Here is a 17,829-nt window from a genome sequence, read left to right as displayed (position 1 = left end):
ACGTGTCACTCCTGAAGCAAGGTTCCAGTGTACAGGGCTGAAAAAACACAGCCTCTATACCATCCTGCATCTAACCTGCCTGTTTTGGGGTTTCACCATTTATCTGTTTCTTTAATTACCTTTCTCTTTATATTATACTGAATAATCAATGCTAATAATCAATGCTGCTACAGGTGGATCGATACCAAGATTTTGACTTCAATACAGATACCAGCTTAGTACTTCAGTAACATTACCAAATCGATACTGTACAACATTCCCATTTAAATATTATATTGCTTTGAAATAAACATGCCTATTTACGAATGTGAAGTTCAAGGACTTGATAATTCATCCAGCTTCATCCTATAATATAGTTTTTACATTATCAATGAAATATGTATAGATCAATTAAACTATCAGTGCATAGATTCTGGTATTAATCTGGCCTAAGCTGTTACAAAATCTCATGGATAATGCATTAATGTTAGGCTGCTCATTCTGTTCATCATTTAGCCTGGCCTGTTTTATGTTGCTGGGGAGAGAGATTTGTAGGCTAAACGTGGCATGACGTGAAACTGAAATAGCAAACATAATAACTAATAAATAACATTGCAATTGTGTGTTTTATATCTGTTATCTGTTATCATGCGCACCTAATGAACATTAAACTCCTTATATAAATGTAGATCTTGAACTGCCAGTATCAGGCAGGTTTTTCTATCCTACCTGGTCTCTGAGGAACCACACCTGATCTCAGGCAGATAGTAAGTCATCAGGTATGATGCTGGACACTGGCACTGAAGGATCAGGGTTGCCTACCCCTGATTAAGATGTCAGATGTGCTGCCCCCTTGTGGCAGAGCAGCTAGTCTGCACATTCACCACCGCTTATCAGATAGACGTGAGCAGTGGGCAACGACTTCAATCTCTCATCGCTGTAGCCTCTTCGCACAAGACACACATGAAATGAATGTGACTGTCTCTCCCCGACGTGCAAATTTGGCACACCCACTACGTGACGTATCTTCCTATTTTGATGTGTCCGATAGAGACGCATAACACATTTTTATCAAAATGATAGAATTGCATTGTTTAATTTTTGGTATCGCGATATTGATACCAGGATATTTGCTGCTGCCAAACGTATCTGAAATGTAGCCACATCAAGCAAACATTAAGTCTTGACCCAAAATGGAATTCACAGCATCCCACATGCCCTCACAGCAAATGCCCGCACTTAACTGATCAAACTGTTTCCCCATCTTCTTTCACATAAATCAAACCTGTAATCCAACATAGCAGTAGACTGTGACCCAATGAAGGCAAAGCTACTTTTCAATAAAATCTCTATGGCATAAAAAGGAGAAACCATTTTAAGTCATTCTTGTGCTTGACCTTTACTGGCACATTGCCTTTGATTTGATTTAACGTAAACACAATAAAAGAGTAGCATTACAAGGTAAGCACAAGCTTATATTGTAGTGCTGAAGGTATGAAAGCTGCCTGGCCTAAAATAACATTTAATTGTAGGACATACAGTAAGAATAATCAACCATCTCTCTCACAACCACCACATACTAGAAAAGATAATAATAGGCTACAGCTGAAGTTTGGATGAGATTTATGCAGAAACGCAAAAACGAGATTGAAAAGAGCAGTCAAATAAGGATCTTTCTCCTCATGCAGACACATATTCCCACTCTGGCATTTTGAAACTTCTCATCGGATTCAGGCTGTTCGGCCCTTTGCGAGTAAATAAATACGCCAGCGGAGCTGACAAGCTCTGCATCAATAAAACGGGGGAACCTCGTGCCACCTAGTCATGAATGGCACAGCACCGCCCCGCGGATTAAAGACGAGCAGGAGGAGAAGGGGGAAAAAACAACGGCGGAACTTAAATCCGCCGAGATCAAACTACGTTCAAAAGAGACTAAAAGGTGTCTCAGCATTTGCCATTCTGGATCAGGGACGAAGAAAAAACTGGTAGCGTTGCCATTTTCTGTCACACAGATTGGGTGAGTCAGGTTTAATGAGGGCTGGATAGAAAGACAATGTAAAAGCAAAGAGATGGTCCAGAAGTAAAGCCCATGAATGCAAAACCTTGTCACTCCTACAGGACTTTATTTTGAGCAACGTGGACCACTTCAGTCTGAACAAATCAGGCAGCTGTTACTGTCCCGCAGTTCAGCCTCACTTTACTGTCGGAGTGCAGGTCAGCCACTAAGCACCTCTGTCAGAAGGGAGCTTCTGCTTCTCTACTGAGCTTGAAGATCAAAAATCAGGCTTAGAATGTGAGAAGTACAAGGACTTGATAATTCATCCAGCTTCATATTCAACTACAAGCACACAAAAGACACAGAGCACTCAGACACACACACACACACACACACACACACACATTCATCAGAGGCAATTTATACTCAAATGCACTATATATCTATGTTCTTTTTGTAGGCGCAAACCACAACAGCCAGAAAAATCGAGCAGAACACATTGGAAAGGTGCAGCCTCCAGACACACAGAGGAATTGTAAAGCCACAATTCTGATGGTTTGGGGCACAATGTTACTGTCTGAACTGCTAGTGAAGCATTTGATCAAAGAAAGAAAGCAAACCAAACCTCCTACTGTCTCAGGTATTACACCGTTTTGTTTCGCGGCGAAGAGTAAGGAAGTTGGAGAGAAAGTGGGCGATCTCGGTGGCAAAAGCGGCTATCCAAAACTGGGACACTTAGGACAAAGCCCTCAAACGTGCTATTTTGACAGCTGTCTACGTGTGCTCCATACAGAAGATAAAGCTTTTCACCAGTCAACAAAAGATCTGAAACTTAGTGTCCTTGTTATTGAGCTGCACTCCAAGATTGATCTTTTGTTTTGCTATGTGAAAAAGGGGACGAGGCACATGCCTGATAATTTGCCACTGTAAAATAACTTATACTATACGTTATGATTACATACAGACCATATTGATTGCACTAACAGAATAAGACTCCCGCGTGATGTTTTGCATTGAGTTAAGGGGCAATTTGTTGTTTGTCAAGTGCACAAAAACAACCGAAGTGGATTTACGAGTGTTTCCTCCCCATCCACTTTTTCGCTCTGACACCAGTACACTTGCTATCATAACATTTGCCGCTGACAACGTCAAGTGCAGAGAACAGGAGAAGACGCTCATGGGTTAAAATTTGATCGCCTTTCGTCCATATAAAGCAGAAAAGTAAACGTTATTTCTCTGTCGCCTTACCAGCTTTGCAGGGATCTTTGTAGTCGATTGTATCTGCTGTGTCTGTGGACTCTACATAGTAGCTGGGTTCAATATCTTCCAAATCGATCGCCAACAATATGGGGAGGGTGCACAGAAAACACAAGCATTTCGTCGGGAGATACATGGCAGTGCTCTGGGCTGAAGCTGGGGCACAGTTTGGAAACACAGGAAAAGAGGAGCAAAAGTAGTGGAATGAAAGGGGGGGAGAAAAGTGGGAGTTTTTTTTCCAGTGGGGGTGGTGGGGGAGAATGGTCTTTGGAGGGCGGGTTCAAAAGCAGAACACAACCCCTTCCCAAAGTCTTTATTCTGGGCCAGCGATTCGGTCTAAGTGCCGGGCGGGGAGCCAAGCGCATACGGCCCAGCTCGCAAACTCTGCGGAGCGGAGACCGCGGAACACGGCGATGCCGGTGTCTGTCTGTCCTCGAAGAAAAATGAATTCCCCAGTGAAAATAATTTCAAAATACTGCATCCATTCTTTGTAATCTTCTTTTTAAACACTGGTATCCCAATAACGATAAATTATGGTGTGCTGCAAAGACTTCCCAGATAATCCACTAGCCAGCATCCTTATGTCTCCATATCTTTTACATACTGCATAGAAAAGAAGAGAAATTGGCCAGTACATACATATTCTCTCACCATTGACATAAATGCATCTAAAGTGCAGGCCAGAAACATCAATAAAAGTTTGCAGGACAATGATCATTGGGTGGAAACTGAAAGTTGTATTAACATAAAAAGACGTAGGCCTATTTCAAAAACCGATGCTTCGGGTTCCCTTCTAATAGCTATTGAAAATGGTTCTCAGAAAGATAGTATTTGTAGGTCTAGATGGAAAAAAATCCTTATTAATGAGGCCAAGGTGATAGCCCGTGTGTTTTGACTGTGTTCACGTCATGCACAATTTAAGTTAATTATCATAATTCTTAAACTATATAAACTCATAAAATGCAGCAAAAATGCACTTTGTATCAGAATCGGATCGGAACTGAAAAGATATGGATCGAGCCACGCCTTAATTATTACAAATATTATGTACGTTTATACATGTCGGCTAAAATTTTGTGCACTTTTTTATGACGGACTCTTAACGCGGGTGCGCAGGATGGACAAGTCGCTACTGTTGGTTAACAACAGAAAAAAATAATCAAGCTACATATTTGCAAAAACTGTAAAATGTGACTGCAAAGCATTGCATAAATAACTATCTTGTCAGTTTTCAAAATTGTCTTTTGCTTCTCAAGGTCAAATGCATCTGCCCCCCTAACAGAACACCTGGCTCCAGTGTGCCCCCCCAGTTGAAATGGCATAGAACCGCCACTGTCGCAGCATAATCCCCAAGCGCACAGATTTTGCATGCATTGGCCGAAAGCGGAACTCGCGAATAAAGCAATTAATGTGAAATGTGCCTAATCCGCGAGACCCTCATCAGGACAAATGGTTATAAGATTAATGGATTAATAAACGAAATATTGTAACAATTCAACATCCTTTTAGTGTTACACAATTAGTACTTTAGAGCTATGCGAATTAGAGGGGGGAAAGTGGACTATTTAATTTTGCTGTGTGCTCTATTAGTGTATGCTGGTACCATAAGCCTATTTATGTTGTCATAAGTGGCTAAGATATGATTGCAGTTAACTGTAAACCCATTTAGGTTAATTTTCTACTTGAGTTCTACACCCTGTATTCTAATCGGCATTCCAGAAATGTTCACTAATTTCACATAATCATCATTGTTTATGTTTCATGTAATGTTAAAATCCACCCAAAAAGATTCTGATTCCGGAGAAAAATCGGGACCACCCAAGTATAATTCAGGACAACAAACCTGTAAGCATTATGCCCCAATACATGAGAATATGTTTTGGTTTAATGTTGCTCTAAGAAAGTGTTGATTACAGATATAGGCTATACCTGGGAGCGTGAGAAGTAGATTACCAGTGAAGGCACTGGTGAAATGTAAGTTGCATGTTGAAGGGCTGCATTCCACTTCAAACCAGTTAATATATACATGGGCTGTATAATATTTCAAAAAGATTTTAACGGCAGATTGTGATACTATCAAAGAAACATGCTCCTTTAGATTTAACCTTAATAATTTACATATGCAAAGCCACAAACAATCACATCGATGTTAACAAAATCTGAACAGTTTTTTACACACAAGTTTTTATTCAGATATGGGAATTTGTATGTTATGCCTTAAATGAACTTAAATGATCTTTCATTTGCATCTCGCCTTAAATGAACAACTACACATCTTTCATTTGGAGAAGAGGCTGTTGATGTGCAATGGCTGTTCTTCGTTACTAAGAAGGGAACTGTGTCATTTTGAGTTACATGTCTGAATACCCAATTTAATCAGGTCGTTGATGACATTTCAGGACTACTGTATATGTGCTGACAACAATCTGGACCCGAAACGGACCTTTTTATAAGCTCGCCTCCCAAAGGTGGTTCTGCGCCTCGTCTAGATCAGGGGCTTCAGCGCTTCCATTTTTTGTCTCAGCCCCCCCCTAACAAAATAATCATTCTAAAACCATATAGCCATTTTTGGATACATTTAGTGCCCCCATTCGGCAAGTTTTATTATGGGAATCACTTCTGTCATCCCCAACTGCATTGTGGGATTGTGGGAGCAGTAGGTACACATACCCACAACTTTTTCAGTTACTCTAAATTTCATCTGAAAGTTCATGCGTATAGTCACAACATGTATCCTTATTAGCCCACTTTAATTCTTAACAGTGAATCCAATAGGCCTATGGGGGACAAGGGAACATCTTGTACAGAAACGACCGAGTGCTAGGTCTGACGGCAACAAGCGTGTTATCCAAACATTTTTTAAAATGAATTACTGATTAGCTCACTGTTGATGCTAAACTAATCTGTTTCTGGCACAGAAAGATTTCACATATAAAAGTAACCACACAATATTGGGGGGGCTGGCAGGGGCACCTGCAGGATTTTATCTAGATGAATATAAAGATGCTTTATTGTCATTGTACAAGTTTGGCGCGTGCCAGCAGATACACAGTAAAAAATTACAATAAAATCCAAAGAATAAAATATGTACAATTAGTGCAATATAATCATACTCATGGTTATGATTTTGTATAAAGTGCAGTGCAGGAGCAATTTCACAGAGGTAGATTTCGAGTTATACAGCAGGTTTAAGTACACAAATATTCAGAATGTTAGAGATGAGTGCTTTGAATTCAGTAGAGTAACAGCTGCAGGGTAAAAGCTGTTCCTCAGTCGGGTCATGCGTGCGTACAGGGTTCTGTACCGTCTACCGGATGGCAGGGGTGTAAAGAGTGAGTGTCCAGGGTGGGTGTTGGGTCCTTGATTATTTTCTCAGCTCTGCGGCTTCACCGGTTGTGATGGATTTCTTCCAGTGATTGAAGCTGGGTGCTAGTGATCCACTGGGCTGACTTGATGATGCGCTGCAGGGTCTTCCTGTTCTCCAAGGTGCAGCCAGAGTACCACGCAGTGATGCAGTGTGTGATCACTGACTCTATGGTGCACCTGTAGAAGTTCACCAGGAGCTGCTGTGGGCGACGTGCTTTCTTCAGGCTCCGCAGGAAGTGGAGCCTCTGAAGTCCCTTTTTTGTTATTGCATTTGTGTTCCTGGTCCATGACAGGTCTCAGCTGATATGATCCCAGAGAAATCGGAAGGTCTGGACCAACTCCACCCTCTCGACACTGATGCTGATGGGGTGGTGGTCCATGTGTTTCCATCTCCTGAAGTCCAGGATCAGCTCTTTTGTCTTTTTGGAGTTCAGAGCTTGTTGTCCCGGCTCCAGCGCTCCAAGTACTTGACCTCTTCCCTGTAAGCTGACTCGTTACTGTTCGAGATCAGACCTATCAGGGTCGTATCGTCTGCAAACTTAATGATGATGTTAGAATCATGGGTGGGTTTGCAGTCGTGTGTGAAGAGGAGTAGAGGAGGGGGCTGAGCACACAGCCCTGAGGTGCTCCTGTGTTGAGAGTGATGGAGGTGGGGGTGTGGTTACCCATGTGCACTGTCTGTGGTCTGTTGGTGAGAAAATCCAAGACCCAGTTGCACAGGTGTGTGTTTAGTCCAAGGTTGTGCAGTTTGATGGCCAGCTTAGTGTCTACCCCGAGCAGGCACGGAGTGATATTAATTTTCAACTCGGGAGTTTTATGCCCAAGAGCAACCAATTTTGTCTTTGTTCTCTGTGAACTTGGAAAAAGATGCCACAGTTCGAGTATTATTATCCCAATTAAATTATATTTATGAAAAGATAAAAAGAAAAATTCTGCACTTTTTAAAAAATCTGCCTCTTTCTTTTTTTAAAAAAACTCGGCCTCTTTCTATCATCATGGTTTCTGTTCACGTGCAGGAGCCCTCTGCGCAAAATGCACAAAAAACTCCAAATAATCAGAAAGTAAGGTAAGAAAAATAAAAAGAATGGCTATCATGCCGTTTTTAAACATTTATTTATTTGAAATCTTCATTTACATACATGAATATATCCTTTGTTGATAGTTCTGTTTGGCTTGCACGCATCCCCCCGTGAAAAATAGTCGAAACATCCGCTATATGTTTCACAGCTCAGAATTACCCACTCTTTCAGCTATGTAATTCGCGAATGTTGATTTTGAAAGATTTACTTTTGCTGCCTTGAAAAGTTAAAATAATTACAGCACGTTAAATGCGCAAAGGGCTCGTGCACGTGGACAGGTAGCCTACTTTGCGTAAATTCCCAGTAATATATGAAACGGCGCCTCTGGAGTCACACATTTCGACGGTCACAAAATACGGTGTAACACTTGCACCTCTGCAACCGCACACTGCGCTCATATAGAATAGATAAATGACAAGCGATCACATGGAGACGCCTGCCGCATATTTGCGCATTTCTCTCTCTCTCTCTCTCTATATATATATATATATATAGGCTATATATATATATATATATATATATATATATATATATATATATATATATATATATATATATAGGCTATGTGTGTGTGTGTGTGTATGTGTGTGCGTGTGTGAGAAAGAGAGAGAGAGAGAGAGAGAGAGTGAGAGTGAGTGACCCAGAGTGTAAGTGTGTTAATTAAACTGTCGATTTCCCTGTTTGTCCCACTACTGCTTGTCCCTAAGCAGTGTACCGTTAATAAACGTGGGACTTCTATTCGTCTTTCGCAAAGAGCTGTCTCTTCTTGAAGTTATGCCGTGCCGCACTGAGCCAGTTACGATATAAATAATATACAGAATGATTAATTAGGCCTATTCATTATATATAGCCCTAATTAGAAAATCAATTTTAGTTAGGCCAATACAATTAAAAAATATCCAAGGGGGACGAATTAGGAATGTGTTAATTGAACAAACTAGAAAGAACTGATTCATTGAAAATAATCATGTTTGCATTTCGAAGTGCTGCCCTGCGTTGAGCCGTAGCATTTTAATTGACCGCTGGTAATTGTTTATCTGGCCCTGGCTCTACTGCCCCAGCGCAGCTGCATATCTCGCATCTGGCGACACCCCCGTGATAGAGCTTCTGAACCGCCTCGCCAGTGTCCATTCTAAGCGCCAGGGTCAATGTGGTCTGATTGGTCATGGTGTGAGGTCGGAATGCTGGCACATTCATCTGCAACCGTACCGGGCAGCAACCGCTATAGACATCAACACATTACAGCTCAATATGACGTGTAAACACAAGCACGACATCAGGAAGGTCATCAATCCTGCTTCCCTTTCGTGTTAAGCGCAGTGAAATACGCTTGACAGCTCAGAATATTTCATATATATCATTTATTGGATCCGTGCAGCAGACTAGAACAAAATTGAACGTGAGATGAATAGTAAAAAATGGATAAAGAATATTTCCTATTTTAACCACAGTTTTTTTTTTTTTAAATAGAAAGATACATAAGGGATAGCAAAAACGGATAAGCTACACAGAGAGGTGTTTCCCACTTTTGCAATATATTCATATCAGTTAATTAAATTTCACATACTTGAGCAAAAACGCACCAAAGCAACAGGACAGAGAATAACATATTTGCCTAACAGCATACACCACGTACCACCTCAGAAAATATTTGGTTGGCCCTCTGAACACCAGGGTGAGGGTTGGCGATGGTCAAATCGACGTGGGAGGGGGTAAAAGTTGTTGAGGTGGTTATACTGATTGGAACCTGGTCGTTTCAGAAATAACTATTTATAACTATATTTCCCTTTTCTCTCAGGAGAGCTCACTCTCCTTATCTGCGTTGGCACACTCTTTAAATATTTTTAATAGATAATAGTCCCACAATTTGCCCACAGGCAATTTCTTCATGGAATATTATCCATAAACAATATGCGTGTCCTCATTTGGCAAGATCTATACTTATCCCCTCCAATAAGATGTTCCTGCTGTTGGTCTGAGTACCGCTCGTTTTCAATTATCCACTTTTTATCGTTCTCCAGGGGGACAAGATTATCATGCACTTCTTCATTGGATCGGGGCGGATTCGGCACTGATTTATGGTGTACGTACTACAGAGGATCGTGTTCAGTGATCCTGTTAAACTTGTGTATTGTCAGCATTACAGAGTCGCGATTATGGCGAAAATACAAGAGTGAAGTTCTTACCCCGAGTTCTCTGTGTGTCAGCAGATTTCAGTTGTATTCATATTTTAAACACTCCAGCTTGCCCACAAAAGATACAAGTGCCTATTATCAATGTAGGAAACCTTAGGAATTTGTTCTGCCTTCAAAAGAAACATGACTAGACCCCATAATGCATTTTTTTTTAAAGAATCATTTCCAAATGTAAATTTTCATTTTTAAACTCTAATACTCCATAATGGACCTGTGTTTGGACCAATTTGTTTGTGGGTGTGAAAAAAGAAAGGTCACTTCAAAAGCCATAAAGAAGCGGGAATGCCACTACGTCACTAAGAAGACGCATAATCATATTGACTCAGCTATATATAACTGCACCAAAACGGTTTCCCTTCTTTCACCCCTAAATAACATAATGGTGCAATGCCATAGTAACGGTGTATGACGTAGCCTACATCAAAGATGTAAAAATGTTGTTCTGTTCATTTGACTACACCTGAAACCATAGTTTCTACCACAGTAATGACTCCAATAAAAAGATATAAAGGTTGAGGTAGAAAAATAACATACATTGTTACCCATTACTGGACAGGTGCCCTATACTCCCATTGACAAACATGGAAAGCCTTTTATAATTCGTTCCTTCCCCATTTCTTAGCGCCATCTGTTGCCAATGTGTCGGTATTGCATGTAAGTGTTTTTGTTTCATAACATAAGTCAATAAATAAATATGACCAGGTCCTTATACTAATTAAGAGTGTAGGTGCGCCAGCGTTTTTCTTTTGTTAAAAAAAAAAACAACAACAACTGTCAATCAGTAAATGTGTGCCTTAAAAAATGCTTCAGAATATAGTTATTTACAGCTGCTCTGTGCATGGCTTTCATACTGTAAATGTATGCTGTGCATCACGCATTGCTTCACATCTCTCCCCACCAAAAAAAGCCCTGATATCAGACAGCCTACACAGCAAACCCTCTCATTCAGAGGCCTATATGAACTGAAACTTAAATAACTGCTGAACCGGACAGTGAAGGGGGGGGGGGGGGGTTATGCAGCTAATATAAAATAATAGAGGCAGGGTGGGACTGCTGTGTTTTAAGAATATGATCCTCTCCTCAGTCTGCTTGAAGGATTGTGATGAGTAACACACAGACCCCTCCCTCACTTCCCCCAACAGCCCACCCCTCTCATTCACAGAGAGTTTGCATATCTTCCGGTCATTTGCCATGAGCCAGGGCTCCATTCCTGGATCAGTTAGTGGATCAGCTGAATGCATCTCCCTGGGTGCCATTTGTCATTGTGCATATCATGGAGAGCTCCAGCAGGGGGCACTTGTGAGACAAGTGAAGCTCTGCCTGTGCGAGCCGTCACAATCAGTCATCATAGCCCAGCAGAAGACTGCCTTACTCTTCCCAGGCACCACTAACGTGATTCGGGGCTGCAATGCGGTTGATGCCCTCCAGGAGGATGCCCTGAATTCCCTGAGGCGTGCCTTGGGGGAGGCCAGACAAACGCTGGTCCCGGTGGGGGTGAGCGTGCACAGTAAGGTTCCTGCTGGACACTTTATTAGGCGGGAGGATGGCGCTGTTGCAGCAGCTGCAGGCGGTCCAGCTGGGCAAGCCGGCCACCCCCGGCACGGGGCAGCTGCTGCAGGCCACGGCCGCCTGGAAGCCGCGGCGGAAGTTCTCATTGTAAAAGCCGTAGATGACGGGGTTAATGCCGCTGTTGGAGAAGGCCAACCAGTGCGCCACCGGGAAGAGGTAGCTGCTCAGGAAGTCGATCTGCTGCTGGTCCAGGTCCCTGTAGTCGGCCAGCAGCATGAGGGTCCACAGCGGCAGCCAAGAGACCATGAAGAGCACCGCCACCAGGATCAGCATCTTCACCACCTTGGCCTTGCGGTGTGAGCGGGCGCGCCGGCCCTCGGCCACGCCCACCTGCCTGAGCTTGGTCACCAGCTTGGCGGCGATGCAGCCGTACATGACGCTGATCAAGCCCAGGGGCGCCAGGTAGACGTGGGCGAAGATGACGGTGGTGTAGACCTGCCGCAGCTCTGGCCGCGGCCAGTCCTCGTAGCAGACAAAAAGCGGGTACGTCTGGTTGTCCTGGACCATGTAGGTGTCCTGCAAGTGCATGACGGTCAAGGTGGCTGCCGAGGGAAAGATGATTGCAAAAGCAAGCATCCAGATAATGAGGATGGCCAGCAGGGCCGTGACGGGCCGCATCCTGTGCCGGAAGGGGTACACTATCCCCATGAACCTAGAAGAGATGTTTAGGCTGGTGGTTAGTCACATACCGCAACTAAATTCCCAGTTCCCGCTACCTCGTCATCAAAGCCCTGGCATTGTGATTCATCACCCTTGCAGACTAGCAATCTGAGCCAGCAGAGAAACTTTTGCCTGCTGAGCACTTAAGTGCTGCACTAAGAGAAGAGGCCTACCTCATTACTATGCACAGGCCTACCTCATTACTATGCACAGGCCTCTGAAAACGAACTGGAAGATCTGCACAAACTGCCACACACCAAAAGGTGATTTATTGTTGAGTTGAGTTCCCCATAGTAAAAGGAGTCATAACCTGATGTTGAAGGAGGCACACTAGCTACATGAAGGGTACTAGATGTGCACCTTGAGGGACATTAACAGGATTACAAATCTAGCATCCTTATCTCTCTTCTGCCATTGTGGTTAAACATACAATGTCCATTTAAATGTCACTGTATCACTGAAAGTGAATCTTAAAACTTATATCTGTGTTTAACCTGACTTATTGTTTTTCCAAGGTCGGTGCGCATTGACTTTGTCCGACTTGAATTTAAATATGCCGAGATGTAACATATGATAATGTCTTCGGTCTACATGCAAGTGCTGCTACAGTCCAGGCGAGCCAGAGCACAGATGGATGCCGAGCGGAGTGACAGACGGATGGTAAAGACACTGGGTGGCACTTGAACTGAGCAGGCCTTGTCCAAAGAAAGAAAGATTATTTATGAGTAACAATGAGGCTTACAATGATCCTTTGGGGAAATGCTCTTTTCTCCTACCCCATCTTGCATGCAACACAGGTAGGTGAGAGTAAACTTGGCAGTGAAGGGCAGCCATCTGCCCCAGCACCCATGGAGCTGGGGGTTAAGAGTCTTGCTCAAGGGTCCACAGATGTGACTATTCTATGGAGGCTGGGCTTAAACCAGCAACCTCCTAATCACAGGGACAGAGGCTCAGCCCGCTGAGCCACACGGTGCCCCTGTTGTTTACACAGCCAACACACTTCAAATACAAGCCCAGATAAACATGGTGTTTTTTTCTGCAACCTCTTCTGATTTAAAGAGTATGATGATTTTCCCAGGGAGAGGGGAAAAAATCTGATGATCGACGGCTTCACAGCCACAATTAACTGGTTGATGGTACCATCCATATCATCTCCAGAGAGAATGTGACAAGTGTGTGTTTTTTCCAGCATTGCGTGCTCACAAGGTTGCAAAAACAACATACAGCTCAATAAATGGGCATAAAGAGTCCTGCTGCCAATACTACAACATTGTTTTTAATTCATCTTTTCGATTTACTTGCTCTTCACTGTTAATGTACCCTATAAAATCAATGTATTCACGTGTCTTGTTCAGCATTAAGGGTTGAAAATGAGATGCAAACCCCCAAAAATAGAAGTGAGAGGGAACCTTGCTACTCAAAACCCACAATACCTCCCCTAACAGAAAGATTACATTGCAATTGACATTTAAATTGTACTACTTTTTATTTAATTCATTCCTTAAGTGCATAATCAGAAAAAATGAATATGCAATACTTGATTAGGTTACTGTATAAATTTATTTAATGGCTACCTAGTGAAACATACTCTAGCTGTAGAATAGCAGAATGACACATGTCAATCAGTCATTCAACTGCCCATTGTATTGGCATTTGCATTATGCAAAATCTGCATGACCACCCCGCAAAAACCAGCCTGCTTTTGGATCATACTGCGGCCTGCTTCTTTGCCCCAGACCACAGAGGAGGGCAGGAACTTTTGGTGAGAGACTAGCCCGTCATATTTTCTCTGTAACATCACACAGGGGTCCTGGGCTTCTCTGCACTGAGAGCTCCCAGGGCAGCCGGCCTGCAGACGCACACAGCAGACACTGCGCAGCTGAAATACACCCCAACTGAGAGGAAGGGAAAGGAGACCGGAGGCAAATGGTGAGGAAGCCTACCTGTCCACAGCAATGGCCACCAGCGTGAAGACTGAGGCAGAGACCGACATTCCTTGGATCAGGTTGCTCATAGTGCAGGTGAACTGACTGAAGGGCCAGCCTATGAAAAAGATAAGGATGCTACTGACTGTGCTGTTGGGGTAGTTTGGGAACACTGGAACTTAAATGCAGACATACGCAAGAGAGCAGCTACTCAAGTTCTTTATTGTCTACCTTCTTTATATGGTTGACTCTGAATTCAGCAAGAATCGTATAGTAACTAGATAATACTTGTTCAAAAAGCATGGTTTTGGGTGGAACGCTGTTATTATTGAAAAAAATATGCTTCAGCAAATACCCAGCTGTTATACCTGAGACTGACAAAAGGACTTGGGAATAAAAGCAGATTTTAAATGCAAATAATTTGACTGGCAGCAACAGCCTACATAAATTCAGCTTCTGTTCCATGTCAACACTCTGACATCAAACATATGCACTGCTATATAGAAGGTGACAATGGGCATTTTGGGATTTAACAGTTTCCTCAGTTTGGAATAGGATTACCTGGATCAATGTTTCCCAACCCGGTCCTTGGGGATCTTCAGCCGGTCCACATTTTTGCTCCCTCCCAGCTCCCTACCAGACAGTCCACACGTGGACTCCCAGTACCAGGTTGGGAAACACTGACCTGGGCTTCCAGTTCTGAAGTGTTTCTGGGTGAATACCAAGTACCACTCCCCTTTCCCTCCCCCACCCAATCCGGCCAGGCACCACACCTGTGATGAGACTGTCGATCAGGGTGGTGGGAATACAGAAGACCCCCACCAGCAGATCACTAACGGCCAGGTTGAATATGAAGATGTTGGTGACGGTGCGCATGTTGCGATTTCGGAGCACCACCAGGCAGACCAGTCCGTTCCCACCCACACACAGCAGCAATACCAGAAGGTAGGACAGGATGTAGCCGGCCGCCACACCTGTGGAGTGCAGGTAATACGGCAGGTAGGTGCCGTTATGCCATGGTAGCACCCCCTGACTGGCATTCACCATGGACTCATTCTCCATGGCCACGCCTATGGGAGGAGATGCACATTAGGGGGCGCTAGAGCACCGCAGAGTTTTCTATAACCAGAACTAACGCGGTATCCTTGGCGGATTTTAACTACGCGAGAATTATGCCATTTATTTAAGAAATAGTCGATTTCAGAAAGTAATTTTGTAAGAGTCATAACGGTACATGCTTTTATTGGCAGGCAAAATAAACGGATGAAAAGTAAGTAAGTAAGTAATCTTAACTTATCTGGAAGCGGACGACTTTTTGATGAGTTATTCCTTACGCTCTTTGTCTTTCATTCTATTCTGTGAAATTACCTTCACCGAGAAGATCCATAATCAATTAATATTAACCATTAATAAGAAGGGGGCGGGTCTAGCTTGAATTCATGCAGAGCGATTCTGTGCAAAAAAGTAAAGAAATGTCACTGCAGCCGACTGGCGTGTTTTTCATCGTTGCGGTTTTATTGACCCCCACGGGCTATAACCCTCTCTACCCTCCCGCGTTATCCGCTGATGAAAACACTCGCGGGGGTTAAACACCTGGAGTCCTAACCCAAATGTTCATATCACAGCCGGAATATGCTGTTGTAGCAATTAAAAACAGGTCTACATTTAACTTCTGTCTGATGAAACCGTACGCTTTAAAAACATTACATTAATATAAAAAAAGGATGCATCTACTTCTACGGGCTTTGATTGATCGGTGCTTTACAGTTTTTGCGGTTAGTTAAATCCCTAAACGTTCGAGCTGAGTGCTAGGCATGTTTGCATAGTTTCAGACTTAGTACAATTAATACTTACATATCACCGAAAGGTAAGGCGTTTTTAAGGCACATCAGATATTTATCCCGACAGGGAATAGCGTTTGATTATGAGCACGAAACTACGCATCGGCTTGTAACATCGTATGGGACTACAGTTTGTGCAAGAGAAATGGATTTTGATGAGACAACTTGAACTTATCGAAATCCCGCACTTGGTTATTTCCAGTGAGTTACGCGCCAGAAAAAAATCAAATTAATCTCACAAAAATAACACTGCACTGTGCCAGTTATGAGTAAATTAATAATATGAATTTCGATACATGGTCCAGAATTCATGCGCAGAAGACAGAGAAACTACTGCTTATTGCAAAATCGCAGAAATAAATTGCATGCAAGTTTTTAGAAACGTACCCTTAAATTCGGTTTCGCTGCCAGCCGTAGTGGGTCGTACAGCGTCGCAGCTTCTCTCTCAGGTGCGCTGCATAGAATCCGATCCCCCTGCGCTGACCAGTTTGCAGCTTGCGCGTCACTGAGGCATACAGCCTTATAGCGGGTGGCCCTGGAGAAACGAATACAACCAACAAAATAATACCCTGAATACTCTTGGTAAATATCCTTGTATCAACGAATAGCGTTTATCGGGTGACATACAAGGCAAATCCATGTGAATGACTGCAAACTGCATCTGTCCGCCGCGCTTCCAGAAGAACATCTCCAGAACGTCAATCGGGATTGTTCTTAAATAATACTACATGTCAACAAGGCAGATACTGCATGCGAAAGCGATCAATGAGCCATCTCCACCGGCCTCTGACCCTTCCCGTTTGTTTGCGGTGGAGACGGTTGCGTCATGTTCACATATATCACATCAAATAGCGAAAAAGAAGCAAGTGCAGCAACGTGAAATATAGATTCTCCTTAATTTTGCCCCCCGTTTGAACTGGGAAAGCTTCAGCAACCCCCCCTGCCCCCCCACCCCAGCAAAATTCACCACCAGGCATCAAGCACACCCCCGCATCACCCATTTTTAAATCAAAATGTTCACATATGAAACACTGGAGATCTGATTTATAAGGGTTGGGTAGATACATGGTGTTTCTAATGAGTGTCAATTTTTGCTAATTATTCATGAAGTTGAGTAGATCAGGGGTTTCAAAGTCAATTTCACCTGAAAGACGTGTGATAGGCTTGTGTCAGTTATTTTTTACTTTAACCTGTTGCATTGGTGTAGGCTTAATTGGGGTAATCATCGTTACCATTATTTTTTTTTCCTGTTTGGAAATGTGAAATTCTCTTGTTAATGTGAAATTCTCTTGTTAAAATGCCAAACAGCTGAATCATAAAATAAAATTTATTTGCCATTCTAAATGATAGGCAACAAGACTGTATTGGAAAGATGGTTGGAAGGTGATGGTTCGTAAATGAAAAAACATCCCTTGACTTGTTTTGGGGTCTGTTTCACTAAGCAGGATTGTTTTGCTTAGTCAGATAACTTGTTGGATGTAAGTCTGGGGTAAATATACTTTATCTTCATTCACTAACATATAGCTCTGGGTACCTTAAATGCAATGTTATCCAGCAATGCAAGAAATCCTGCTTCTTGAAACAGGCCCCTGGTCCTCGATCAAAGGCTTAGCACAATGAATTATATGTCTACATGTGATCTACACTTTTCTTTTTAATCGACATTATTATGCCATCGATGACATCATTTTGCCAGTCAGGGGTTTTGAATCAACAACCATCTAATGATAGGTTCTACCCTGCAGAGCCTGGATAGGGTCATGGTGCTTATTGAAATCCCACACTGGGTATATTTCCAGTAAGCTACAAGTAAGAAAACAGCTGAAGTTAATTTCACAAAAATAACATTGCACTGCGCCAAATTTGGGGGAATTAGGAATCTGAATTTGGACACTTGCCAACTCTGAACAAGACACATATCTATCACAGGACACTGTCCACTAAGGGAATTTAGAGACATGG

At 42.8% G+C, this 17,829-nt stretch overlaps 2 protein-coding genes across 3 annotated transcripts in view; both read right to left on the bottom strand.

The window, feature by feature from the left end:
- LOC111857333 (bone morphogenetic protein 1-like) overlaps window positions 1-3,418 on the bottom strand; it is a 45,337-nt gene extending 41,919 nt beyond the window's left edge. For both annotated transcript variants that reach the window (XM_023838063.2, XM_023838064.2), the window contains exon 1: window positions 3,224-3,418. In XM_023838063.2, the coding sequence (XP_023693831.1) occupies window positions 3,224-3,368 (145 nt within the window). In that variant the 5' untranslated portion in view covers window positions 3,369-3,418. The remainder of the gene's footprint in view (window positions 1-3,223) is intronic.
- A 7,640-nt stretch (window positions 3,419-11,058) lies between these two features.
- npffr1l1 (neuropeptide FF receptor 1 like 1) lies at window positions 11,059-16,384 on the bottom strand. Its single transcript, XM_023838056.2, has 4 exons — window positions 16,255-16,384; window positions 14,800-15,096; window positions 14,045-14,144; window positions 11,059-12,093 (listed from the first exon to the last, which is right to left on the bottom strand). The coding sequence occupies exons 2-4, from the start codon at window positions 15,086-15,088 to the stop codon at window positions 11,241-11,243; spliced, it is 1,242 nt and encodes a 413-aa protein (XP_023693824.1). The 5' UTR covers window positions 15,089-15,096; window positions 16,255-16,384; the 3' UTR covers window positions 11,059-11,240.
- Between the last annotated feature and the right edge of the window lie 1,445 nt (window positions 16,385-17,829).

The sequence above is a fragment of the Paramormyrops kingsleyae genome, chromosome 7 (genome assembly GCF_048594095.1).
Source record: "Paramormyrops kingsleyae isolate MSU_618 chromosome 7, PKINGS_0.4, whole genome shotgun sequence".
NCBI lineage: Eukaryota > Metazoa > Chordata > Actinopteri > Osteoglossiformes > Mormyridae > Paramormyrops > Paramormyrops kingsleyae.
This window is presented reverse-complemented; position numbering and strand designations above follow the sequence as displayed.